Source organism: Phacochoerus africanus, chromosome 8 (assembly GCF_016906955.1).
Source record: "Phacochoerus africanus isolate WHEZ1 chromosome 8, ROS_Pafr_v1, whole genome shotgun sequence".
In the NCBI taxonomy this organism is placed as follows: domain Eukaryota; kingdom Metazoa; phylum Chordata; class Mammalia; order Artiodactyla; family Suidae; genus Phacochoerus; species Phacochoerus africanus.
The window spans coordinates 9,486,037-9,513,252 of NC_062551.1; the positions used below are offsets into that span (position 1 = coordinate 9,486,037).

At 45.3% G+C, this 27,216-nt stretch overlaps 1 protein-coding gene across 1 annotated transcript in view; it reads right to left on the bottom strand.

The window, feature by feature from the left end:
- Positions 1-27,216, bottom strand: part of WWOX (WW domain containing oxidoreductase) — a 957,466-nt gene that overhangs the window by 675,925 nt on the left and 254,325 nt on the right. Inside the window, exon 7 of the mRNA XM_047790837.1 lies at positions 1,674-1,859. Within this exon, the coding sequence (XP_047646793.1) occupies positions 1,674-1,859 (186 nt within the window). The remainder of the gene's footprint in view (positions 1-1,673; positions 1,860-27,216) is intronic.

The following is a 27,216-nucleotide window of genomic DNA, read 5'->3' on the forward strand; positions in this document are numbered from 1 at the left end:
GTGAGTGTTTTCCCCGGATTGGTGCTGGCTCGCAGGGGCGGTACCGTGTCGTAACAAACCGGCCTGGGGGAATTAGCAGCCAGCTCGTAAAGATACCCCGGGAATATGATGGTAAATGACCAGCCGAAAGCAGTCCACCAGTGCCCAAGCCTGGACAGGAGCAGGCCTGGGAACGTGCAGTTCAGGACGGCCTTGGCTAGAAACTGAAGCGGGTCTCATTGGAGACACCAAGGCGCACCCACCTTCCAACCCATCTTGTCAGTGAAACTAAGGTAACTAAAACATAGTGAAGATACAGATACCCGGGAACTGCACCTGCTGAAGGAGAGGACCGAGACGGTACCGGAAATACCACCTGAGACACAGATTCAAAGTGAAGCAAGCAGCGGACAATTCCACACAATCTCCCATTAAACACCAGCTCAGTTAAGCAGACCCCGTGGTGCCCTCCACATCTGGCAAACGACTGGGGCTGGCAGATTTACTTCTGGCACCCCCTCTCCTGCACCTGCCCCCGCGGCGGCCGCCCTCATGGGTGAGCAGGGCCACTCCACTTGCTTTCGGGAACCCGGTGTGATGGGCGAAGATAAGGACGTCCAGATTTTTGTTACCACCTCCTTATGAGATGTTTCCTGTCTCTGAACGCGGGGGAGGGTTATTACCGGCGTTTGCCTTTCATTTCAGCCGTCATAAATTTCAAACGGTCCAAGTCCATCTATCTGTGGTGTGTCACTTAGACCATAAGCCCCTGTGTGTGGGAGTGATAAAGGGTTCAGGCTAACCCTTGGCTGGTCCCTCTCCTCCAAGTCCCAGGGGTTCCGTTTTCTGGAAGCATGATTAAAAAAATAAGCTTCATTCTGGGTCACTAAAACATCTCGGGACTTAGGATGGAGACGAGGGAGAGAAAAACCAGGCCCACGCACATTATTTTTCTCCAGCCACTTTGCTGCGACTGAAAGCTTCCCACCACACCAGGAAAATCTCCCCAACAGGTATTAAATCTGGCCCCACCCGGCAAGCCCTTTATCTTCTCCCAGTACGTCTCTTCAGAGAAACAGTTGTTTATCCAACTCTCGAAACAAATATGCTGAAAGTACGAGGAAATTTTCAAACGCCTCGCAGTCAACTGAATATTCTCCGAATAGTAATAGAAAAGAAGTGCCATCTGAGGTTTTAATTGAAATCTTAACCAAAAGAGGCATGGCCAGATTTCTAATATGTTCTAACTACAGTACTTCCCTTTCTACAATTACACAGCTAATGCCTGCATTGAATTCCCTAATTTCTCATTATAAAACAATTGGATTTCATCTCGCAGCCTTTAATTGCATTGTTTCTCCTGCAAGAATAACTGCACATTCTTCTTGGGGAGATGGTGAAGTTGTTGAATGACAAATCAATAAAGGTCAGGCATTCAGATTTAATCAATTATTATTCCATCTCAAAGCAAAATCAATGAGGGGCTTGAAGTATGGTTATAAAAACAATCTTCTTGGCTGTCGACACTACCCCCCACCACAAAAAGAGACCTCGATAAATTCCGTAAGCCAGGTTGGGCACACCCTTTCTGGAGCAGGACTAATGAAAATTATTTTCCCAAAAAGGAGCCTTGGGGGGCCATTAGCTGGCGGCAGGAAAGGGGCGTGTAAACACAACACCACATTCTAACCCACCTATGTGACTCCGAGGAGACCACCACGACCCGGGCTGGGGCTGAGCGGCACAGGACGTCCTGGAGGAGCTGGACCAGGTAGAAGTGCCCCAGGTGGTTGACCTGGAAGGTGGTCTCCAGGCCATCCTTCGTGAGGCTCCAGGGAAGAGCAAAAACCGCTGCGTTGCACACAAGCACGTGAAGCAACCTGCAAAAGAAAACATCCCACACTGAGCGGATATAAACATTCCAAAGCCTAGCATATGGCAGGCTCCCCCAGGCATGACCGACTCCTCATGACCCTCAAGATTCTGGGAAGCTGCAAACAGGGTGGCCCAGGGGCTCGCATCTGAGACCATTCTACTGGGATGGGCCTGGACTCTGGGTGAGCAATTCTGCCAGGCCGTTGGGGATCAGGGGATCCCTCAGATGGAGGACTTTGAGGGCTAGAACTGGGACCATACTGGGCAAAGTGGGATCAGCTGGTCCCCATGACTGGACCCCAGGTTCCACCACCTAACTGAATCTGTGCTTCCTTAATTAATTCATCCCATTCTCAGGTCCATCGTCTATAAAATCAAAACAGTTCTTAAAGTGACGTCTCAGGAAAAAAGCAGGAAATGCACTGTCAAAAAGCCAACACGAGAGCCAGCACTTACTAGATGCTAAGGAAAACCTATTAAGGCGGAAACGCTCTGAGTACAGAGAGCTGCACACAGTGTTTGTACATATTCCTTGTAGAAGTCAAATTAAATCTACATTTCGAAATGAGCTTCCGGATAGGTAAGTGGAGGTCTGTTAGATTTTCTTCCTCTTTTGCATGTATTTAATTTGTTTCATAATGAAATCTTAAAAAAAGTAAGCCTTTCATGTCCATCAAAATCCTAAATCTTAAAAAAGAAACTGTACTTGGAGGAAATCCTCCTAAGGTGCTAATAAGAACTGAATAAATAAATAGATTCAAGGATATCTACAATGTTTGTAATTGCAACATAAAAGCAACAAATTAGAAGTAAATTAACATGCAATTGGAGAAACACTAAATGAATTGGAATACATGTTTATAACAGAATACCATGCACCCATTAAAATAAGAAAAATAAAAGTAACACGTTCATGTTAAAAAACAAAATATACAAAAGATACAATATCTCTTTCTCACACACACACATAATGATGACGAAGCACACACAACAATGTTAACAGTAGCTATCTCTAGGGGTGGAGAGAACTCAAAGTGTCTTAAATTGTTCTTCTTTCTGACTTTATTTGTATTTCCTCATTTTTCCATAATTAACATGTCCTGTCTTTATCATAAGAAAAAAATGCCATTAAATAAATGCTTTGTAGGGAAAAAAAAAAAAGGCATTTTAGGAATTTAAGCTAACACATGAAAAAAGTAAAAGAGACAGAGTGAGGTTTTACAAGGGCACTGAACTGAGAGTTCAGAGATGGGCATTTTGCCCCAGTTTGAAGCAAATCACCAAATTTCTGAGTTTCTGATTCCTGCCCGTAAAATACAGGGCTGGAAACCAAAGGTGCATAGTTTCCTCCCAGAGCTCAGATTCCTCATATATGGTATGGAATATGTAATACAGGAAATTAAATACTTCCCACCTTTCATTTAAAAAAATTCAGTATTCTTTTCATACAAACTTCTCATAGACCTATCACTATTGCAACAGTCTGATTTTGTGCCACCCTCATGGAAGACTGCAGCTAAAGAGCTTTGAGTTTTTGGGAAACAAACACTGGTGTACAACAAAGGCAAGTCTACCCGAAAGCGAAAATAAGCTGTTATCTAAAGAAAAAAAAAAAAAAGGATGGCAGATAGACACAATGCTATAAAGAACTCAGATGTTCACTATGTAAGTAGTGTGTACGAATCAATAATAACACATACGCACACAGGAATACTGACAATGACATTTCAAAATGTATAAAACTAAATTACAAGACAATCAGCACAAGAGGCAACATGTTCAACTCTACTAGTAGCAAAAATTAACATGCTCCTGTTTACTACAGGTAGATCTACTCAACAGTCCGTAACATCCATGGAAATATTTGTATGTATGACTGATTCACATTGCTGTACACCTGAAACTAATACAACAGTGTAAGTCAATTAATGTCAATAAAATTAAACTTTAAACCATGAGATACTTACTATTAAATAAGCAGATTTATTTACATGATTTTTTTACTATATCACACAAAGCTGGTAAGACTATATTTTTCCACACTCTGGATATTAAGTTGAAAATATGCATCAGCAGAAAGGCATGGAAGGGATGTCCCCTCTTAGTCTCCAGGAGAAACCCCACAGATGGCCTGATTTCAGACTTGCAGCCTCCAGACTAGGATCTTATAAATTTCTGTTGTTGTAAGCTGCCAAATTTGTGGCAGTTGTCACAGCAGCCTTATCAATCTAACACCATCTCCAAGATTCATTCCTAATTCTCAAAAATTATATACACGTTTATGTGTTAGAATGAGTATTAGTTACATATAAATGACGTCAAATTATAAAATTGTATATCAACTAGAGGCAATTCAAAATCCAACAGCAGCACTTCCAGGGGTGCCTCAGCACTAACGAACCCAACCGGTATCCATGAGGAGTTGGGTTTGATCCCTGTCCTCACTCAATGGGTCAAGGATCCGGTGTGACCGTGAGCTGTGCTGTAGGTTGCAGACGTGGCTCAGGTCCTGCGTTGCTGTGGCTATGGCATAGACTGGCAACTACAGCTCTGATACCACCGCTACCCTTGGAACTTCCACATGCCATGGGTGCAGCCCTAAAAAGACCAAAAAAATAAATAAATAAAATAAAAAATAAAATGAAATAAAATCCAACAGCAGAAGAACAGATACATCAGCAGTGATCAAGTCATAGGTTCCCACATTTTCCCAAATTAATTGAAAGAGCAGGAAATTAAATGTTATATGTGTGATTTATATCCCTTCTCCACCCAAAAATATTTTTATATGTACCATCAGCAAGATGGAAAGTGCATTAGAATGTTAGGTCTGGAGGTACAGGATATCTTGGTTTTTGTCATTTTCTAGATTTTCTACAATAAGCATGAATCAATTTCTTTAAAAATTATTGGGAAGTGATTCACCTACCATTCAAGTTACCATCTGGAAAGTGTGCGATTCGGTGGTTTTTAGTATACTCACAACTGTGCGAGCAGAGCAGCGTCGCATTCTAATTTTACTACCTTTCCATATCCCGCCAAGAAACCTCATGTCCATCAATAGTCACGAACCACTCCCATCCCCAGGCCACGGTTTATCTGCTTTCTAGCTCACACACTTGCCTCTTGTGGACAGTTTATGCCAATGGAATCCTAGCACATGTGGGCTTCTGCGACTGACTCTTCTCACTCCGCATCAACTTTCCACAGCTCATCCACCCTCCAGCAGGTACCAGTAGCTGACCGCCTTCTGAAGTCAAAAACTATTCCACTGGATGAAAATATCACTCTTCCTTTAACCATTTGCCAGTTGATAGGCATTTTGGTTTTTTCTCACTTTGGGGCTATGATGAACATTGCTGCTACAAAGGGTTGTTGACAAGTTTTGTGAAGACACGCTTCTCTTAAGGATGTATCTACAAGGGAAAGTGCTGCATCATACGGTTATTTCTGCGTTTTGGAGTTGTGCCTCGGCCGGCTAGGAAGCCAACGTTGTCTCTGTGAGGATGTAGGTTTGACCCCCGGCACTGCTCAGTGGGTTAAGGAGCCAGCTTTGCCACAAACTGCCGCACAGGTTGCAGACATGGCTCAGATCCGGCTGTGGTGTAGGCCAGCAGCTGCAGCTCTGATTCGACCCCAGCCTGGGAATCTTCATATGCTGCAGGTGCAGCCATAAAAAAAAAAACAAAAAAATTCTATGTTTAACATTTTGAGGGACTGCCAGACTGTTTTCCAAGTGTGGGTGCACCATTTTACATTCTAAACAGCAATCTATTATGATTCTAATTTCTCCACATCCTTCCCATTATTTGTCATTTTCTGTCTTTTTTAAAAAATTGTATCCACTCTAGTTGAGTGCAAGGGGTGTCTCATTGTGATTTTTATTTGCATTTCCCTAATGACTAATGATGTTGAGCATCTTATGTATTTATTGCCAACTTATAGCTCTTTTTTGGAGAGACATCTCTCATGCAATTAGATGCTGCGTCAAGTTTTAATGGTAATTGTCTTGCTTATTATTGAATTATAAAGTTCTTCGTATATTTTGGATACAAATCCACTCTGAGATATGCAATTTCCAAGTACCTCTCGCTTTCTCTAGCTTGTCTTTTCTCTCCCCTGATGGGATCATGTGGGATACAGGCGATGGGATGTCTTCCTAGTCACTTACATTTTTTTTTTCTTTTTTAGCTATTTCTTGGGCCGCTCCCGCGGCACTTGTCTTTTGTTGTTGTTGTTGCTATTTCTTGGGCCGCTCCCGCGGCATATGGAGGCTCCCAGGCTAGGGGTTGAATCGGAGCTGTAGCCACCGGCCTACGGCCTACGCCAGAGCCACAGCAATGCGGGATCCGAGCCTCGTCTGCAACCTACACCACAGCTCACAGCAACGCCGGATCGTTAACCCACTGAGCGAGGGCAGGGACCGAACCCGCAACCCCATGGTTCCTAGTCGGATTCGTTAACCATTGCGCCACGACGGGAACTCCAGTCACTTACATTTTTAACTTCCTTCCACAATAGGTCATAGCTTCTACAATACGAGTTTATCACATCTTTTGTTACAATTATTCCTAAGTATTTTATTCTTTCTGATGCTACTGCAATTAGAACGGATTCCTTAATTTCATTTAGGGATTATTCATTACTAGTGTACAGAAAGAAATACAATTGATTTTGGCATACTGACCTTTCTTCCTGCAACCTTGGTGAACTCACCTCTTAGTTTTAATAACTTTAAGGTGAATTTCTTAGGATTTTCTACATCTCAGATCATTTCATCTGCCAATGATAGTTTTACCTCTTCCTTCCTGAATGTATGTATGTATATATATATATATATGTGGCCTAATGACCTTAGCTAGAATTTCCAGTACACTATTAAATGGAAGTGGTGAGGGCGCTAATACCTTGTCCTGTTTCCTGATTATAAGGGAAAAACATTCCATCTTTTAGCATTAAGTACGAGGTTAGCTGTGGGGATTTTCTAGGTGCCCTTTATCAGGCTGAGGAAATACCCTTCTAAACAAAGTCTGTTGTGTGTTCCCATCATGAAAGGATGTTGGGCTTTTCCATATGTTTTCCTGCATTTACTGATGTGATCTTTTATTCCTGATATAGCATATTACACTGACTGATATTCAAATGTTAAACCAACCTTGAATTCCTTATATAAATCGCACTTAGCCATGGTGTAAGTGCCAAATTCCCATCCTTTTTATATATTGCTCCATTTGCTTTTTTTGGGGGGGGGGGGCCATGCCCACAGCATTTGAAATTCCTGGGACAGGGATCAACCCTAAGCCAGAGGAGTAAGCAGAGGCATAGCAGTGACAATGCCAGATCCTTAACCCTCTGATACATACTCCATACATACTGCTACATTTGGTTTGCTAATATTTTATCAAAGGTTTTTGCCTCTACATTTACAAGTGATACTGGTCTGCAGATTTCTTTCCTTGCAAAGTCTTTATCTGCTTTTGGGATCAGGACAATATTGGTCTCACGGAATCAGCTGAGAAGTACACCCTTTTCTATTCTGTGGAAGCCTTTTCAAAGAACTGATATTAATTTTTCTTTAAATGCTTGGTAGAAAGCATGAGTTAATGTTATAACTGGGAAAAGAGAATTAAACCACTGTTGTTGTTGTTTTTTTACCAAAAATTTTTCACGTCAATCTCATTATCACTGGGCAACGGAAGTCTCCGTGGACACTGTCATTCTTTCTGGTTTCTGATCTATTTCCAATTCATCACCTACCTAAAACCTAAAAGTGGTCATGTAGTTGGGGTCAGTTCTGTTTGGTTGGGAATCATCTGTTTTCCAAATACGGTGCCCACTATAACTGTCAGCGAAGGGCCTCTCAACAGCCCAATTACTCTCTGAAGAGGTGAGTGAAATTGCTGAGACACATCTGGAATACCTACAACATTCATCAGACTGTATTTCAATTCAAAGCAGAACTTACTCATTTGTAGCCAGGATAATCCGTGTTTTGTAGTGAGGCCAGGACCAGTGCAAAAAATCTTGGGAGAAGGAGGGGAAAGGGGGAAAGTGAATATATGACTTAGGTTGCATCTCAAATATCCGGTCTACTATTTTCAGAGTGGTTAATACTTTTTTCTTTTGTTGAGTATTAAATATGGCCTAAGCACTTATTAAGAGCTTTGTGTCCATAAGAATCCTAGCTGACATGTATTATTCTCTCCTTTTTTTTTTTTTTCTTTTTAAGGTTGAACCTGCAACTGCCAGCCTGGGCCACAGCCACGGCAACACTGGACCCAAGCCATGCCACAGCTTGCAGCAACGCTGGATCCTTAACCCACTGAGTGGGGCCAGGGGGGTGGATCCTGCATCCTCATGGAGACAATGTCGGGTTCTTAAACTGCTGACCCACAACGGGAACTCTGATTATCTCCATTTTACAGACAGGAAAAACAGGCAATTAGAGGCACATTTCCTACAGTCAGAGTAAGTTTCAGAGACATGTAAAATAAAAAAGCAAATAAATAAGAACAAAAAATAACACAAAGATCATCTGACTTCAAAGAGAATATACAATCCCTCCTTCTTAGATAAAACCCCTAGAATGGCCACAATCAAGGGCTGAGAGAAATTCTCGCTCAGCCACGTTCTTAAACATACCTGTCAACAGAGAACAGCAGCCCACACCCCGCCAAATGCCGGCCTGAGCACACCCCTAGCATCATGCATGGCACCTGCCAGATTCAGTGGGCGTTATTCTCTTTGTCTCTATACCTTCCCCTTTTACCCACAAGGGAAAACAAAACTCTCCCAAGTGGATTTTGTGCAGTGGGCCCTTATCTTTAAAACAGGCTGAGCATCTGTAACGTGGGCACCTTCCCTCTCAGTAACAACTCCTCCTTGTAGCTGCCTCCCTCTTCGCAGGCACATTGTCTCAAGAAAATGCAATCCGCGCCAAGCAAAGAAGCTTGTTACCAAAGACCTTGGCCTGGAGGCAGGAACCCACAGAGGACCTGAGAAATCCTCTCCTCTTTCCCCAAATTGTAATCCCCCTCATTACTGTTAATTGCACAACACCAGAGGCAAAACATGGACCGTGTACCTAAAACTTGTTACCTCTGTTAATTAAAAACAGGCTTATGGAATATGAAACTATAAAGTGCTAGATTTTTTTTTAATTGTAAAGACACTTAATTGGCTTGTACAAAAGGAAAAGAATTGCTTTCACCTCACTTTAATGAGGTTATTATTATTCAAATGGCACATTTTGCTCACTTTTGACTAAAAGCCACTGCAATTCAAAAGGCTCCAAGATGATGAATATTTACAGACTGTCAAAAGCAAAGTTCAAACTATAAAGACAGAAGGGAAACAAAAATAGTATCATGCCAATTGCAAGGTGCATGCTATTAGTCAGCATTTTCACGGACTGCCTTTTCTTCCTCTTTGATGGACCCTGGTCAGAAAGGGATGAGAGGGGATGGAAAGGTGGTCTTCCGTGTGTACAGAAGCGAAGATTCCAGTGGCGAGGGCGTGCTTGCTCCAGGCGGCTCTGACACCCCCACGGAGAAAGGCCTCGGACTTCTCTGCCGAGTGGACCCGAGGCTGGGGATGACGGTGGAACAGAGCGATGCTACCTGCTACTCTCCAGAGAACAACTGTTCCATGGTAAGGAGGGTGGCGTTTCAAGAGTGACAATGGACTCAGCCTCACGGCCAAAGGAGACCTACGTGACAGTTCCTACTAGAACGACCAAGGAATGGTGGTAAGGCAGAGAAAGGGGTCCAAGCCCAAAGACGGTCACTCACTGTCTTTAGATAGCTCATCTCCAAGTTTTCTTCCCACTGTCCTCTGTTGTTTCTTTTTCTTTTTCTTATTTAGGTATCAGTACCATAAAACATTATTTGGTTTCAGACGCACAGTCCGCAGGGGTGCCGTCCACTGACAATCTCCTCTCTGGCCTCTTCAATCTCTCCCCTTCCACTGGCTCATTCTTGCTGCCTACCAAGCGTGTCCTATTTTTCCGACCAACAGTTAGGAGAAAATTACAAGCGTGGATAAAACAACGTGGAAGAAAAGCAGACAGACAGGACAGAGGACTGGAAAGAGAAAGACATGGCTGCTGGACATCGGGACTCTTCCACGTGGCACGAAGCCTCTCTCTTCACATTTATAGACCATGGTTTTGAAATATCCGCCTCCCACTCATCATCTCTTTCCTTGCCCCAAACTCACTTATCAGCAAGCTGAGTGAATTCTGCCCCTGAGTCTCTCAAAGCCGCCTGGCAAGCAGTGGCTTCCCAATGTCTTCATCCAACCAGCCCCCTTTGGCTGAAACTAGACTCCTTTGCCCCAAAGGACCCGGCTCCTCCCTGATTCCTGGCCCTCTTTGCTATCTTAGCTTCTGAGATACAGTCCCCTCCTGGACCTCCTCCTAATGCCACCACTCCCTCAGCTTCTGTCTCCTCCAGCTCCTCCTCTTCTACTCAGAATCCCACTTCTAAGCTCCTTTGATTCAGTCTAACATCACTCCCCAGAGCAATGCCATCCAGCCCGGTGCTCCCAACAAGAACTCCAGGAAGGCCAACTTCAGAACAGCCCCCACATCCCTCCCGCGTTCAGGAATCCCATCACTTCCTGCCACAAACCTGAACTCTTCATCGGCTCTCCCTGGGCTTCCTCCCACCCCCGACGTCCTTATTTTTGCAATGGGTGATACCCTCCAGCTGGTCACCTGTGATAAACACGTAGGGAACACCTGCTACCTCATCTTCTCCCACCATCTCTATGGCTATTTGGTGCCAGTATCTCTCATCCCTACAGGCCCCTACGTTTCCAATGGAGTGAGTTGTGCAAGGTCCTGTCAAGATCATCTACGGGTCCCGCAATCTCCAATCTCACCTGCCAAGGGCATGGATCTCTCCAGAAAAGCATCCCTGACTGACACAGCTGCAGAGCCGTGTCCCAGGCCCAATGCTCCTCCAACCAGGAGAACTCCTCCATGGCTCCCCGTGGGGTTGGGCAGAAGCTAGTCTAGGAGTGACTCAGACCTGGGTCCCTCATCCTTCTTCTGAAAGCACAGCCCCCGGTGATCATTTGAACAAACATCCTGGCCCCAGGCTGGGTCTCCGGGGAACTCACGCTAAGATAACTAGTGTTAAGTCCATGTTTCTGGTTCCTCTGCCTTTAGCTCTGGTCACTGCCATACCCATAACTGGCTGTGCCACCTCTGACTTCCCTCGTAATTGACTCGTCAGGGATACTGAGACCAAATTAAACACGTTCTAAGGGTCTAACGGAAAAAAAGATGAAGACATTAGAAAGATGTACAAAACTAGATTACCAATAACCACTACAAGATTTAGCATGTTCAACTCCACTAGAGCCAAAATTGAAATACGATTTTCTATCTAGCAAATTAGCAGATTTATCTGTAATATTATTACATCTTTATTATGTTATATAAAGCTAGTGGGAACATTTATTCCTGCACTCCAGATACGTGTTGTTTTCAGCCAATACATTTGTGGTAATTTATTACAACAGTAATAGAAAACTAATAGAGAGAAGGGATAAACAAATGTTTGCTGTTTTAAGTCACTAAGTTTTGGGGGTAATTTAAGAGCAGCAGATAACTAATACATGCATCAGGAGAGAAGCCAAACTCAAAAAGCTACATACGGAATTCCGCTATTTATGTAAATTCTAGAAAAGGCAAAATTTTAGGGACAGAAAAAAAAAAATCAATGGTTGCCAAAGGCTTGGTCTAAGGGGTTTACTTCAAAGGGGCACAGGGGAAATGGAGGCAGTAATGGACCCCTCCTCTATCTTGAGTTCTCACTCAATGTGGACTCTATGTCAGGGTGTGTGTCACAACTGAAGAACTGTACAAACCAGGGGGTTCCCGTCGTGGCGCAGTGGTTAACGAATCCGACTAGGAACCATGAGGTTGTGGGTTCCATCCCTGGCCTTGCTCAGTGGGTTAAGGATCCAGTGTTGCTGTGAGCTGTGGTATAGGTTGCAGACGTGGCTCAGATCCCGCGTTGCTGTGGCTCTGGCATAGGCTGGTGGCGACAGCTCCAATTCGACCCCTAGCCTGGGAACCTCCATATGCCGCGGGAGCGGCCCTAGAAAAGACAAAAAAAAAAAAACTGTGCAAACCGAAGGGTGTATTTTACATAGACTATAAATAAAAAAAATGGGAGGGGAGTTAAGAATCCATTATTACTGCTGCTGAAGCTGTGGTTCGATCGCTGGCCCGGGGACTTCTTCATGCCGAGGGCCCACCACCACCCCTAAAGGAGGAGGACAACAAGCGTGTGCTGTGTGCTTCTGCCGGCACGGAGCACACCCCGGATGAGCGGTCGCTGTAAGTGCATGTGAACCACACCAACCCGGCCGCGGCCACCTCTGCATCTCCGCAAAGCCCCTAGCACAGGTGATTAACACGGAAGGGCTGCATCTAGCCGAAACTCAAGCAACACTTGATGCCCACGTTCTGGGGCCTTCCAATCGCCACCCAGGCACCAAGCTCCCAGGGATACCGACGAAGGAGAACCAGGATCCCATCTGCACCCTCTACAAACACCCACAGTCCATCTCAACAGTGCCGGCCACCCTCAGTGCTCGACAGTAACTGCAACAACCCAACTCCAGGACGTCTCGTGTCAAGCGTCCCTTGTCAAGGGACCATCAGCTCTCGAGGCACAGCATCTCCCAGGAGCCAGGCCTTCAGTTCCTTCAGGGATGTGCCCACTCCTACATATCGTGGTATTTTCAACCACAGGAGACAGTCTGAATGGACATAGGCTGCTTCTGCCGGAGACAACAGTTGTTGTCCGTGAGAAGAGAGGTCCTTGTTTGCCCAGGGTGTTGCTTGTGGTAAGACGGAAGCCGTATGCATGCACTCAAATGCAAACATCTGAGTCAATGCTACTTTCCCAGTGACATCGGGATAAGCCATTATACAACCAAATTTTTACAATATATCAAAGATGGCAGAAGAACACGGAGAAAAGTGGATTTGTTCTAGTTGATCAACAGCACTTCTTTTGCTTTGGAGACAAGACCGGCGCACTGTGACTCAAGGAACCTAAGAGTCAGACACACAGTTTCCCCTGTGAGAGGTAAGTAGGGCATTTTAAAAGAGCCTGTGAGGAGGTCTCTTGCGGTGCAGTGGACTGAAGATGCGGTGTTGTCACTGCAGTGGCTCGAGTCACTGCGGTGGTGGGGGTTCCACCCTTGCTCCTGAACTTCCACATGCCACAAGCACAGCTCCAAGATTAATTAACCAAGTACTTAATTAAATAAAATACGCTCCTAGGAGCAAGAGCCACCATCATGGGGTCATTTACACCAAAGGTTGGTAAAGTGAACCATAACACGCTCCCCCAAAACGAGGCGGACTCTTACAGGTTAAATAAACACCCTGCAGAATGTTAGCACAAGTGTAACTTTGGGGGGATTCCCGTTCAGACACAGCAAAAGAGTGAGCTAAGTGGAATGTTATGAACAGGGAAATATGTTCCACTTTCTCCTTGAAACAGGATGTCACACCATCTGGGGGCACTTCTCAAGTGAGTTGCAAGAATTCGTACTACTTGGAAACACTCTGAAATTCAACAGAAAGGGCTTAAGGACCCCAAATCCCCAAAGTAACTGTTTTTCACAGTCTTAGCTGGTATTCATCTGTCCTTTTTCTCCCAGAAAAGAGGAAGAGAATGATTATAGAATTCCGAGGTGGCCCCTGCTTCAATAACTAGGGCTGGTTTATCTTGAACTCCTGGATGGGAGCCTAAACCTGAAAGAGGCATTCTCTTCTAGAGCCGCCCCGAGCTCAGGGAAGGTTCCTGACACATGAGTAATCCACCGACCGCATCTGCCCCACATGCAGCGTTCAACGCCACTGGAAAAACTCTGGGTGATCTTACGTGGTACGCAGGCAATTTTCAACAATGCTTATTTGCTGTAAGGGACTGGAAAAATATATCAGCATCTCAAACTCACAATGAAAATAATGGTAAAAGGAAATGATAATACCCGCCTGGTCTGATAGTTGTGAGAACTCGAGGAAAAATGGAAAATGCCCCGAGAGAGTCCGTGCCTAAAAAACAGTCCATTTTCTTTTCTCAGCAGCCTGTTCCCTAGATCTTGGGCTATACTTTGCGGACACGACATCCATCGATAATTCGGATATAAAATGTGTATATAATTGTCTCCCACATTTATGAAGTGCCTGTACATTGCTTCCCATGTCCTTATTCACTATCTCTGCGAGGTAAGATCCTGAAGAAACACGCAAAGAAATAAAGCTGGTTGTGACCGTCCAGCGTCTGCGCTGCTCAATTTTAAAGGACCACCTCCTTCAAGCACATGTGGACACAATCAAATATTAAAATAACAATTAATGCAGAGTGGATTCTGCTATCAAGATAACCCAGCCACACTTGTTATTGTTGTTGTTTTAAGTTGGAAAAGAGAAAATCAGCTGAACCCATCAGCAGGAATAGAGCAGAGGGCTGGCTGTATTCCCAGGAGAACACCAGGAATTTTTCATTTCATGCACCATTTACAACTTCTTACAGTGAATTCCAGAACATCAGTACATGTATGTGCCTAACGGAAAACAGAAACACTCGGGTTTCACCATTCCCTTCAATTTCCGCCTCGGGTCCATTATCTTGTGTTTTCCCACCCTCCCTATGACGTGCAGTCCCAGCAGCAAGATCTCACCCTCACTGATCCTGAGGAGGAACACAGGAATGTGCCCACACCTTCTTCCAGGAGGGCTTTATAGGGAAAAAAAAAAAAAATCGATGTGATAATTAAGCCGCCAACAGCACGTAATCCAACGGACGCGTGGCCTCAGATGCAGGGCTGACTCTCTGCTGTCAGCGTCCCCTTGTCTCCATGGCTCTCCTGACCTCTCCGCTTAGGACTGTACTGCCCTGTGCTCAGCTCCTGGTGACATTTAATAAAATGGACAATCGGTGATAAGCACAAGAAAGATAGGAGGCTGGGGGCGCAAGAATATAAGCTCATAACCTGGTCACCTCACAGGAACACAGCTCCCGCGGTGACTGGAAAATGCCAATTAACCCAAGTCCCTCTTGGCAAATTCCCATTTGTTCCGTTGCCAAATGAATCATGGTCACGTCCTCCAGAAATGCACTTGGGATGTGGACGGAGTCTTGGGAGGCGAAACTGGAGTTCAGCAAACTCTACAAGGAGCCCAGAGACTATAGTAGCCACAGCCATAAATCAAGGGGGACCTGGTCGACGGGGAGGGCTGGGGGATGGCAATATGGGAGGAGATCCACAGCTGCCCACGGACAAGGAGAGAAAGTCCGAAGCGTGGACAAGACAGCTGGGAGGGCTGAATCTGCCTCTGGTCACCGCTGCTCCCACCCCCAGCACCGTGCCTGACGTAAAACAGACGTTTGCTGAACTACTGAATCCCTACAAATTAAGTAAGATGTCACTGGGAAACCTCTCTGCACCTTTCTCACACCTGTTAAGGTGACCGGCGTTTGGTTTTTAAAGCATTGCGTGCATACAGTCTTTGTCAGCATGATCCACCAGTCATTTATGTACTATTTGTTTAGTTTTTGCTGAATTTATGCAACAAATTATTTATTTATTCATTCATTTTTTAATGCACTGGAAAGCAGCCCACTTGGATTTCTCAGTTGCGTGCTTTGCAAAAACATCTGCTAAGTCGGTTGCTGCTCCGGTTTGGGTTTTTACAACTTGGTATGTATTAAGATAGAGTATTTGTCTTGTTCATCTTATACATAAGCGGTAAACATGAACTTCAGGAAGTCTGCTCTGTGGCTGATGGAGCTTGGGCAGTGAGGGTGCCTGGCAGTGGGAGTAATCAAGGCAACAGCCCACGTGGACTGGCAAGACACGGCCATGACCCAGCACCTGAGGGGAGGACGGGAAGTGGCAGGATGTCACCTGCGATGCCTGAGAACACGCTCACTCTGACACCTGAAAACACCGCCTCCTCTCTGACCACGATGTCCCCATGGGAAGGTCCTGATGGCCACACCGAGCAGTGTCTAGTCCAGGACCCGGTGCACAGGGGGATCCCAGGTCTGAGCAACAGTGAGCCTAGTGAAAAAAATACTTGGGCAACCATTCTCAGAAAAATGCGTGCCTCGAGGAGGAGCTCCCATCATGGCACAGCGGAAACGAATCCGACTAGAAACCATTAGGTTGTGGGTTCGATCCCTGGCCTCCATCAGTGGGTTAAGGATCCGGCGTTGCCGTGAGCTGTGGTGTAGGTCGCAGACATGGCTCGAATCTGGTGTTGCTGTGGCTGTGGCATAGGCCAGAGGCAACAGCTCCGATGAGACTCCTAGCCTGGGAACCTCCATTAAAAAAGGACCAAAAAAAAAAAACCCAAAAAACAAACAAAAACACACAAAAGACCGTGCCTCCAAGCATTTCACTCAGACGAGAAGTGGGGAAGATAAACACAATATAGAAACAATTAGCCTTTCCAGAAACATGCTAGCATGCCTTCAAATTAAAATTAAATGTTATGGACATAAAGCAGTATTAAGCATTACAAGCCATTATTTGCAAACTTCTGCAATACCATGGATGTATAAATTCTGTTGGAAAAAAAAATCACGGAAACATTCATTTCTTCTGTATTTCTAGAAGAGCTATGAGTGCCAGACAATGATTTCATTACCATAATGCAAAGAGAACTTAATTTTTACAATAATACTGCATGCAGCTGCAATGAAGGGAGGAGTTTCAAGGTGGGGAGGCAGAGGTGGACTTCTGCAGACAACAGGGGAAAACAATTAGCTGGGGAATGAGCTTCAGCACATGGTCAAGTTACTCCAGTAATAAAACACCTCATGCATTTTGTACATTTCCTTGCCAATGAGGGCTCCTTCCTCGGGTTTGCCTAGAGATATATGGAGCTGTAACAGAGTTCAGAAAGCCCCTGACAGCTGGGTGCTGCCATTCAGACCTGAAAGATCCCCTGTTATGATAAAAATTAATGTAGTCTGACATCCTCTGGGGCTCCTGGGGCCCTGGGAATAGCTAATGAAGAAATACAGCCTTGCTGGAGAGCAGCACGTGGCTGTGGAGCTGAGGATTAATTCAGACGTGGTAGCAGTGTGGCCCCTTGCTGTCAACGGCTATAAAGCAACCCAACCCCGGAGCCAAAGGGAGCCAGCCCTGATTGGTTAGAATTACGTCCTGGGGGCGGGCGGGGGTGGGGGAGTCCCATAAACAAAACGCTTTGCAAAAGAAGTGTGCCCAACCTGGATTCAGCCTGCCACTCTGTGCTAATGCTTTCCTCTGAAACCAAACAAGGGTCCCTCCCCACCTTGGGTCTCTTGTTGGCATGAGAGTGGACTTGAAAACTTCTGGGAGATCTGCTTCCTTAGTGAGCTCCAGACCACTGGGCCTGTCCCCGTGGACACTCGATTCAAGAGGGGCTCAGAAACGGTCTTGGTGTTGAGCCTGGGAGGAACGCTGGTCCCCAAAAAGGTGTTTCACTGTCCCTACCAGCCTACTTCCCAACACCTCAACTACCGTGATGTCCTCCGAAAGGGCAGAGCAAAGGGACAATGTTCACAGCAGCCTCAAAGTGGGATGAACCCAAATGACCACCAAGGGTAGCCAGCCTACCCACATCAAGAATATCATTCAGGAGTTCCCGTCGTGGCACAGTGGTTAACGAATCCGACTAGGAACCATGAGGTTGCGGGTTCGGTCCCTGCCCTTGCTCAGTGGGTTGACGATCCAGCGTTGCCATGAGCTGTGGTGTAGGTTGCAGACGTGGCTCGGATCCTGCGTTGCTGTGGCTCTGGCGTAGGCTGGTGGCTACAGCTCCGATTCAACCCCTAGCCTGGGAACCTCCATATGCCGTGGGAGCAGCCCAAGAAATAGCAACAACAACAACAAAAAAGACAAAAAAAAAAAAAAAAGAATATCATTCAGCCCAAGAGCAAGCAAGCAGCAACCATGCTGCAGCGTGGATGAACCCTGAAAGCATTAACTAAGTGGAACACGTCTGTTGCAAAAGACAGCACAGTGTGATTCCCTCATATGACAGAGACAGAAAGATGAACTGTTGCCTTGGGTTGGAGGGGTGAGGGTGTGGGCAAGGATGGGGAATAACTGTGAATGGCACCGGTGTGGGGTTTCGTTTGGGAGGGATGAGAAATGCTTCAGAATCAAGCAATGATAATGGTTGCACCACTTGGTGAACATACTAAACACCGGGGGACTGGATGCTTCAAAGAGGTGAATTTTAAACTTTGTACATCAGATCTCAACAGGGGGAAAAAACCCAACTCTCCGAACTCAGAGAAGCCTGCTCCACGCTCTCGGGGTGAGCAGCGGGGCCTCCAGCTGCCCCCTCCCCGGGGCCGGCTGTGGCTCACAGCTCTCCAGCCCCATCGCCTCTTCCCACCAACAGAAACGAGGACTCAAGGCAGACGGGGTCAGTTCAGAGAAATTAACGGTGTCACTTTTTTTTTTTTTTAAGGCAATTGATAGGTTACACAAAACTACATAGCTTCAGTCTGTGACATTATTTCAGCGCATTATTAGAATTTTATCATGTCAAGTTGAATTTATTTCTCAACATCTGAATTTTAGCCATTGTTCAAAATATTAGGTGGAAGTTATTTTAAAATCTGTTTCTTTCCTTGGCATATTACTCACTGTATTTTCTCCAACCTTATGGTATTATTTTCTTCATTTACTATCTCCACTAAATAACTACGTAAAACCTTGGGACATTTAAATATTTAAAAAAATTTTATTTTCTTCCTATAGAATGTCTATCATTCTATTGAAAGTAAAAAACCAGAAGGTGCTATTCTGAAATATAAACAGTGGTGATAAGAGAGGGGTAGTCATAGCGTATTCATGGATGAGCATTTATGATGTCTTAAATCTGCTTTAAAATAATCCAGCAAGGGAGTTCCCTGGTGGCATAGTAGTAAGGATTTGGCACTTTCACCAACGTAGCCCAGGTTCAATCCCTTGTCTGGGGACTGAGATCCCACATCTAGCTGCTGCATGCCAAGACCAAAAAAAAAAAGCGTATAAAAAAATAAAATAATCCAGCAAGAAACAGGCTCTATATTGAACAAAACTGACCATATTTAAGGTATGGCAAGTCTATTATGCCTCTTTTCTTTCTTGGGTGCATTTGAAAACATCCCGAGTAAAAAACTTCAAAAAGCAAGAACTAATTTAATGGAGGGCCAGGAAAATGGACAATTTTCATTTTCACATGTATGCTTTTCCACTTTGTTTTCAAATGCTCTACAGTGGGCATGAACCATTTTTGTGGTCACAGAATTTGTGTAAACTAATATTTATACATAATTCCAAAATAATACCAACATAAATAGATTTAACATCTGCCTAAAAAATCACAGAAGGCAGTTGAACTTTTTTAAACAAAATAGAAATAGGCCAGTGTGACGGCATCCAAACCTACCCTGAGAAGACACGCATGGTGAAGTCAGGATGGGAGGCGAGGACTGGCCGCCAGCCCAGCGGGTACTCAACAGCATGCCCTCCTTTCCAAAAGCACAGGAGAGGACACGCTGCCAACACATCAGAAATGGACCTGATGCAAAACTCCACTCGGCCTGGAAAACCCTTCCACAGGATGACAGGAAAGGAAGATGTGCCTGGTCCACGACACCGAGGGTCAGACAGGCCTGAGGGCCTGGGACTGAAATGTGCTCTGGTGCCAGGTCTTTAAAGGCACAGGGAGCTCTCGTGCGAGACTGACGTGACCCCTTCCCCCTAAGGGGGTGGAGGGGTAAGTCCCGCGTGTCAGAGCAGAGCGGGGCAGGGTGGAGGATGGTGCTGAAGTATCAGCAGAGTCGAGACCTGAAGCTGTGCTTCTGCTCCTGGAAAGAGCTGTGCTACTGGAAAGCTGTGATTCCGCTCCTGGAGGAGCCTCGGGCACCACCATCCAAGACAAAGACGACGTGGGAACGAAGGTGAGGGGCGAGCTGGGCTCCCAGGCCAATGCTCATCACGCTTACTCTCGGCTCAGCATCTCTGAGCAACCCTCGTTTCCTCCCCAGTGAAGGAAACCCAAGGTTGTTCCTTCTGTCCCTGCCAGGAAATGGTTTCTCCTCTCCGTGGCTGCGGTGGGCTCAAGGACACGAAAAAGCAAGTGAAGCAAGAACTTCAATGACTAAGACAGAAAAGCCTTGTATTTGGGAATAAACATTTGACTGTAATTAAATAAATGCAAGTTTTACAAATCATATTTTAGATCTTAATAGAACTGCCTACTGTTTGATGCAGAGATGAAAATTACATGTAAAGTTTCTTTTTTTCTCATAGATCAGTAGTATTAAAAGATATGTGTATGCTTTGACCAAGGAACTGCTCTTCTAAGCCTTGGTCCTAAGAAAATAAGAGATTCAAAAATAGGTATGAGCAGGCCATTTTCAGAGTGCTTATAATAGCAACAAAAAAATTAGAGTCAACCAATACTCTAGGAATTCAAGACGGGTTAAATGCTTGTACCCACATGGAATGGACTAGTGGACTCTAGCTGACTGCACACACAGGCACGGCTGGGGCTCTGGGAGGAGAAACAGAGGCACTGCTCTCCTTTCCCAAACAGATGTCATGTGTCCCCTTAGCCATTACTCATCCTTCTTGTACCCGCTGCGTGGACTTCTGAGACAACCTTTTCCTTCGTTCTGTCTTGGGTTATCAAGGGTTGCCTAACGTTAGCTCAAATACCTGTTGGATTATGAGTCGGTGACTCAACTAAAACAGCATTTCAAGCTTAGAAGGCAAACTGAAGAACTTGGTCGCTAGTGAGAGGATCCGTTTACGTTTTTCAGGATGACAAGATATTGAGTATTTTCTTCCAAAATGAAGAAAAGGAATGACTCATAACATTACAAACAGCGTGGTGACAAGGAGTTCAGCTAAAAATATAATCTTCCTTGGGGATTTTTCGCAGGCTGCCACAGTGCAGCACTGTTGATTTATTTCAAGTGTATGTTCAAGTGTTTAGGCTGACAAGAATTAGCTTAGCGACAGTTTACGGGGGGAAAAAAGATGGTTCCCATGTTGTTAAGATGTGATTTCAGTGTGGTTTAAACACAACTTCCCAACATGTCAATTATGGGAAAGGAGAATTCCGAAGTGACAATGGGGTGGTTAGATGGCACAAGGAGAAAAAACCAAGCTGGATTTGTGGGCCACGCTGGGAAATCTAATTCTGAGCCACAGACGCTGAAATGCTTACATAACTTAAGAGCTCTCTGAGAGTCACCAAATGTTAACCCTAACATCACGGGATTGCGTGTCCAAGGTTTTGGAGGTCAGAGAACACACGTGGCAGGGCTTAGAGGTGCCGAGGAGTGCCAGGCTAGCTTGGCCATGTGGTCAAGAGGCCATGACCAGGGGAGGACTGGCTCCTAACAGATAAAAGTCAGAAGGGAAGCTGTATGTTAATTTGCCTAAGATAACTATTATACATGGTTTAAGGTCAATGGTTTCCCAAGATTTACTAACATATAACCTCCATACCACCCAAGGAGATAGCAATTCAAGAACTTGGAATGGCTGAGAATTGGCACCTCAAAGGCAAAGCTCAGATCACCAAATGGAACTACTCGTTTCCTTCTCTGGCTGTCCTTCTTTCCTTTCTTCTTCCCACGCACCCATCCCACCCATCCCCTTCCTTGAGCTTCACTGTATGGCAGCAAATGTGACACTTGCAAAGGATGATGAGGACGACCGCATGATCTCACCGCCTCCTGCGTACAAAGTCTTCACTAGGTACCAGGTACTACGGTTCATACACTTTGTGTTGTTTAATCTTTTCAACCACCCAAAAGGGTATTTCCATCACCTTCCACTTTCACTGACGGAAAAACTGAGGATGCGAAAGATGAGGGAGTTCGCCAAGGTCACCATCTTACGAAGGTATGCAACGGGGATTCAGAGCAAAGACAGAGATGAATGAGCCGAGGTTTCTGCTTCTCGCGGGGCTCAGTCTAACAAAGGAAAATCAGTAAAGAACAGAGAGTCCCCAAAGCGTTCCAAGAGCGGTGATTGGGTGTGTGGTCGACGCTTCGAGACGTGACTGTCAATTCAACCACAGCCTGGACATAAGAGGAGGGACTGAGGGAGGCTCCACAGAGGGTGTGACCACGTCATCCAGCAAGGGGGTGACGGACAGGTAGGAGGGGAGGGGACAAGTCAGGGGCACAGGCCCAGCGACAGGAGGCAGAGGCTGTGAGCATCTCTGTAAGCCGGGTACAGAGGCTTGGGATGGGCGGTCCTGGTCGAAGTGCCGGTGGAAGAGGGGCCAGACCCCAGAGGCCTCAGAGGGCCACACCAGCAGGTGCTGCCTCTGTAGTTCAGGGAGGCGAGACATCCCTGAAGGGTCTTACCTGCAGGAAAGTCCATCAGGGCTGGGTTTGCATTTGAGGGCGACCACTCTGGCCATTCAGACGTGTGGCAGCCAAGGGACCCTTCTCTTCTTCTGGCCACCTGAGCAGCATCGCTCTGAAGACAAGTAGGAAGTGAGCACAGACACATGGAGTAAGCACATAAAGACGGCTGCAAAGGAAAGTAAATCACTGCCATTTCTGCTTACAGTGACTCCACAGAGAGATGCCTTCTAGATCCTTGGAAGAGAAGAGTCTGAGCACCTCAAGTGAGGGGATGAGCCTCTCTTCTGTTGGGTTTGTTGAAGTTCTTTAGCACATATCTCAGCAAAACAAGTTCCTTTTAGTGACAGAGAACTGGCCACAAGAAGCATCCCCTTCAACTTTGAAGGGACCTTAACAATTGTCCCAGCAGGCAGGGGTTGTCATCCATCCTCTTAACGGATGTCTCCGTCCTTCAGAGGCAGTGCGTCCTACGTGCTGCACAGCCCCAATGAGACAGAGCTTTCTGCTTTTCCAAACGACTATCTGAGCTGAGCTCACTGGCAGCGGAGATTCTGGACGAACTTCTAGCCTCACCACCAAGTGGCGAGCATGACCTTGCTCAAGGCCCTTCATCTCTTTCAGCCTCGATTCCTTCACCTCTGAGGTATGGCTGATCGCTGTATTAGGCTGAACCATAAAGCACTGCCTCTCTTCTGTAATTTTTGACCTACCCTATAAAGCCCCGTGAGGATAAAATGGGATTGTAGATGAGGGGTTAGCTGTGCGTGACACATAATAAATAGGTGATGAATATTAGCAATTACTATCATCATCATCATGCTACGGTTCCAACTCCCAAGCAGGACTTCAGCGTCTTCATTATTTAAACCACACTGGCTTGTCTTCGTTGACCTGCTTTCCCATATGGTGCTATTTCCACAACTCCGCACGGCACACTGTTCTATTCCAACTCTTATCTCTTCTCTCAGCCTCCAAGGAACACAGAGTACTTTCCGCAGAGAATCGAAATTAACCATGCGCACAGCATTGCCTACATATACTTATTTCTCTGGAGCAAACCTAACATAATCCAGGATGGAACATATTGCTCATAGTGAGACAAGACGCTTTTCAAATGATGTACACTGCCAGGGACAATGGGTCTCTCGTCCAAAGGTTAGCAAATCCCAACCACCACACAGAATCCCAAATCCAGCCCACGTGCTGTTTTTGTAAAGGAAGCTTTACTGGAACGCTACCTTGCCCAGTGATGTGCAGTTTAGCAGTGGCTACTTTTTGCATCACAATGGTTTCACTCAACACGCAAGAGGCGCTCAACGCTGGATGCGTGGGCGCTACAGAGACCAACAGGCTCATAAAGGCAAAAATGTTTGTGTGAATATTTATGGAAATACATATTTACCTGATTCTTTCTAGAAGAACTTGGCCAACTCATGCTCTAGTCCAGTGTTTAAGTGATCAAGGTGGAACACCAGCAACAAAGATCCTATTATTTCCTGGAGCTCGAGATGTACTATGCACTGGTGAGCTGGGGGGTGTGGGCGGAGGCGACCACAAAAATAACTGGACCTACCCTCCAAAGCTGGGTTTTTATAGTCTTCCTGGAAGGGAAGTGTTTGTGGGTGTCTTCAATGAACATACATACTTTGATTTCCGGAAACACAATCGTGATGGCTGGACCTCGATTTCTGGTGGGAAATCTGAACTGTTTATTTTGCAAACATCCTTGTGCTGAAGTCAAACATATTTGCGTGTACTCCTTGGCAGTGATGACTTTTAACCAGAGCCAACAGGCTCACTGAAATTTTTTCCCGAACAAATCGAATTGCAAAGTAACCCATGATTTATTAAACAATTCTTCTTTTCCACGAAGGACACACTTTTCAAGACTGTCATCATCATGTAAAGTTATCAAAAAACTCCTTAAGCTTCACAGTATCTATGAGAGAGAGATGAGGCACAGGAGACATATGATGGCAAGTGGTTTGATTCCAGCATCCAGCCCAGCTCCTGGCACTGGTGTAAACACTGAATAAACCATGGCGTGAAGGAAAGAAAATTGAAAAACAAACCGTAAAGGAGAGGGCAGAGGCATGTGGAGTGCCCTGGCGGGCCAGAACACAGAGCCTAATGATTTGGACTACGTCCCACGGTCCCTCCCTTATTCAAAGCAGGCTGTTCTTCAGGCCACTTGAATCATCTGGAAAGTTGCCTAAATCCAAGGGAAACAGGAGCAGTGAAGGCAAAGGAAAGAGAGTCCCGCCATGTGCTCTGAAGGAGAGCTGAGAAGGATCCCTCAAGCCCACGGGTTTGTGGAGGATGAAACAGAACAGGGGGACAAATACTCCGCAGAGTACAAGCGACTCTGCGATCCTCAGCACAGCACTACTCCGGTGACAATACTTCTGCCTGGTTCTCGACAGGCTTACAGCTTGTGGGCAACGCAAAGCTCACGTCCTCTCTACTCTGCGTTGCCAAGACTCTCAGAGCTCACTCCTAGGCCCAGTCTTTTAATGACTGTAAAGACCCCCCGAGACCCGCACATTCTCCGCAACACATGGTCCACTTTCACCCCGTGCCCCTGTTCAGACAGATCTCTCACCCTACGGCAGCACACTAGATGTGCTCTGGACCTCTCAAACCATGATAGGACCAAGATACGAACAAAGAGAGACAAACAACAGCCACAGGCACAGGACACGGAGATGTGTCTGGTTATTTCAGGCCTCACGCCTATTCTGCTCAACAACCTTGAAAAGTCTATGTGAGAATCTCCTTTACAGAGACCTGAAAAGGAGGTAGAGAGATGCGGACGGAGTATCCAAGGCCATACAGCTGGTGAGTAGCAGAGCATGGACATAAATCTAAGTTCAGTGGGACCTGCCCTGTCCCCCCCCCAAACTATATCCTTTCCACTATACCCAGGGATAGCAAAATCATGGCCCTTGGACAAAGCCAGCCCATTTCCTGCTTTTGTAAATAAAGTTTTATTGTGACACAGCCCCGTTCATCCATTGAAATACTATCATGGCTGCATGCATCCTGCAAAGGCAGAAATGAGGTGAAAAGAGCTCTTCCGGCCTGAAACACCTGAAATATTTACTCTCTGGACCTTTTCAGAAAGGTTTGCTGATTTCTGCACTATCCTATACTCTTTGTTTGTTTTTGTCTTTTTAGGGCTGCACCTGTGGCACATGGAAGTTCCCAGGCTAGAGGTCAAAATGCAGCTATAGCTGCCGGCCTACACCACAGGCAGGGCAACAGAGGATCTAAGCCACAGCTGTGGCCCATACCACAGCTCTTGGCAATGCTGGATGCTTAGCCCACTGAGTGGGGCCAGGAGCGAACCTGCATCCTCATGGATGCTAGTCGGGTTCGTTACTGCTGAGTCACAATGGGGACTCCTATCCTATACTCTTTGAATTCGTATTTTTGGTTCCCAAGGGATGACAGTACACAGCCTACACAACCTGTCTCAGAAATATTTTCAAAGAACTATATAAAAACATTTGATGCCTGAAGAGTTAACCTTTAGAAGGCAAAAAAAGTTACTTCCGAGGGAAGCGTTCTTCCCTGCTGTTTTTAGACAGAGTAAATGTTTCACGATATGATTTTTCAATACCTCAGGATGGAAAATGTAGAGGATGGGGAAAAATTAACTCGTAGACGTTTAAATTTTTTCTTAAAAAGTTATAATTAAGATCTAGATTTAGAGACTTCATTACAGCTAAAATGTGCCTGTTTTTCTCTTCCTTGAGTTTTCACACTGTGTAGAAAAGCAAAGCAACATGATCCTTGGTTAGGCAAACCAGAAATGGATTTCTTATGTTGAGCAAAGAGTAATACAGATACACTGGCGAAAACATTATTTTTAAAATTGAGCTGAAGGAGAAAAACAAAGATTAAGCTGTAATTTACACATCATTTTCAGGGTAATTTATCCCTCAAAATTTGGAATTGATTTATAATTTATAGCCCACCCACTTCCATCCAGGAATGTGAGAAAGCAAAGTTTGGAGTAAGAATCCAAGAATGTTATATCTGGGATTAGCAGATTCTGAAAGTCCTCAACTTGCAAGTTCTGAAAGTAATTTAGTAAAAAGTGAAAATAAATAACCTTGTTAAAAATCTCCCCCTCAAATGTTTAAAGAAATGAGAGGGAATAGAAAGCTATGCTTTCAATGTTTTATTAAACATCACTATCCCGCAGTATTTTTAAGTGAAATAAAGCCTTCTTTAAATTATCCTGGAAACAGAAAGTTGAGCAGAGAAAGTATAATTCCATGACCAAAGATGAAGTTCTAGAAATCTTTAGAATTGCATCTAGTATTTTTATATGAACTTACTATCAATTTCAATTAATTTCCGTGATGAGTCAAAGCCCTTCGTCAATATTGTACAAGCTGACTGGTAACTGAGATCCAAGCAATAAATTTCCATATTGTGTGCCATCACCAGCTTTTAAAATTCCAGGACTGGAATCCAGGGGTCCATTATGTCAGGGGTACATGGACTCAAAAGACAAAATAGTATCTGGAAAAGGAGAAAAGCATGTACAGAGCTCCTGGCTGTAGAAGTTCATGAACTGTTGTTCCAGTCCTTGTTCAAAATGAGTGCTTTTCAGTCAACTAAGCAGCTCGAACTAGGGAGGAAACGACGCCAAAGCATCACAACCAACAGCGCACTGCTTCAGACCCAGGACTTGGTCTGCATGATTAGCAAGGCTCCCAGCGCTTCCTACGCTGATGGGTGCTCCACCCGCGAGGCGGCGTGGAGCGGGCTGCTCTCCAGGACAGCAGTTTCAACAAAAATATCCTTCAAAACTTCGTTTGGTTGGGACTTACCACAGGCTCTGGTTTGGAACTTTCCAGTAATGCCCAAAATAATTCGACCTGAGACACACGGGCGGACCACCACCACCACTAATTCTGGGGAGGACTGGCTGGAA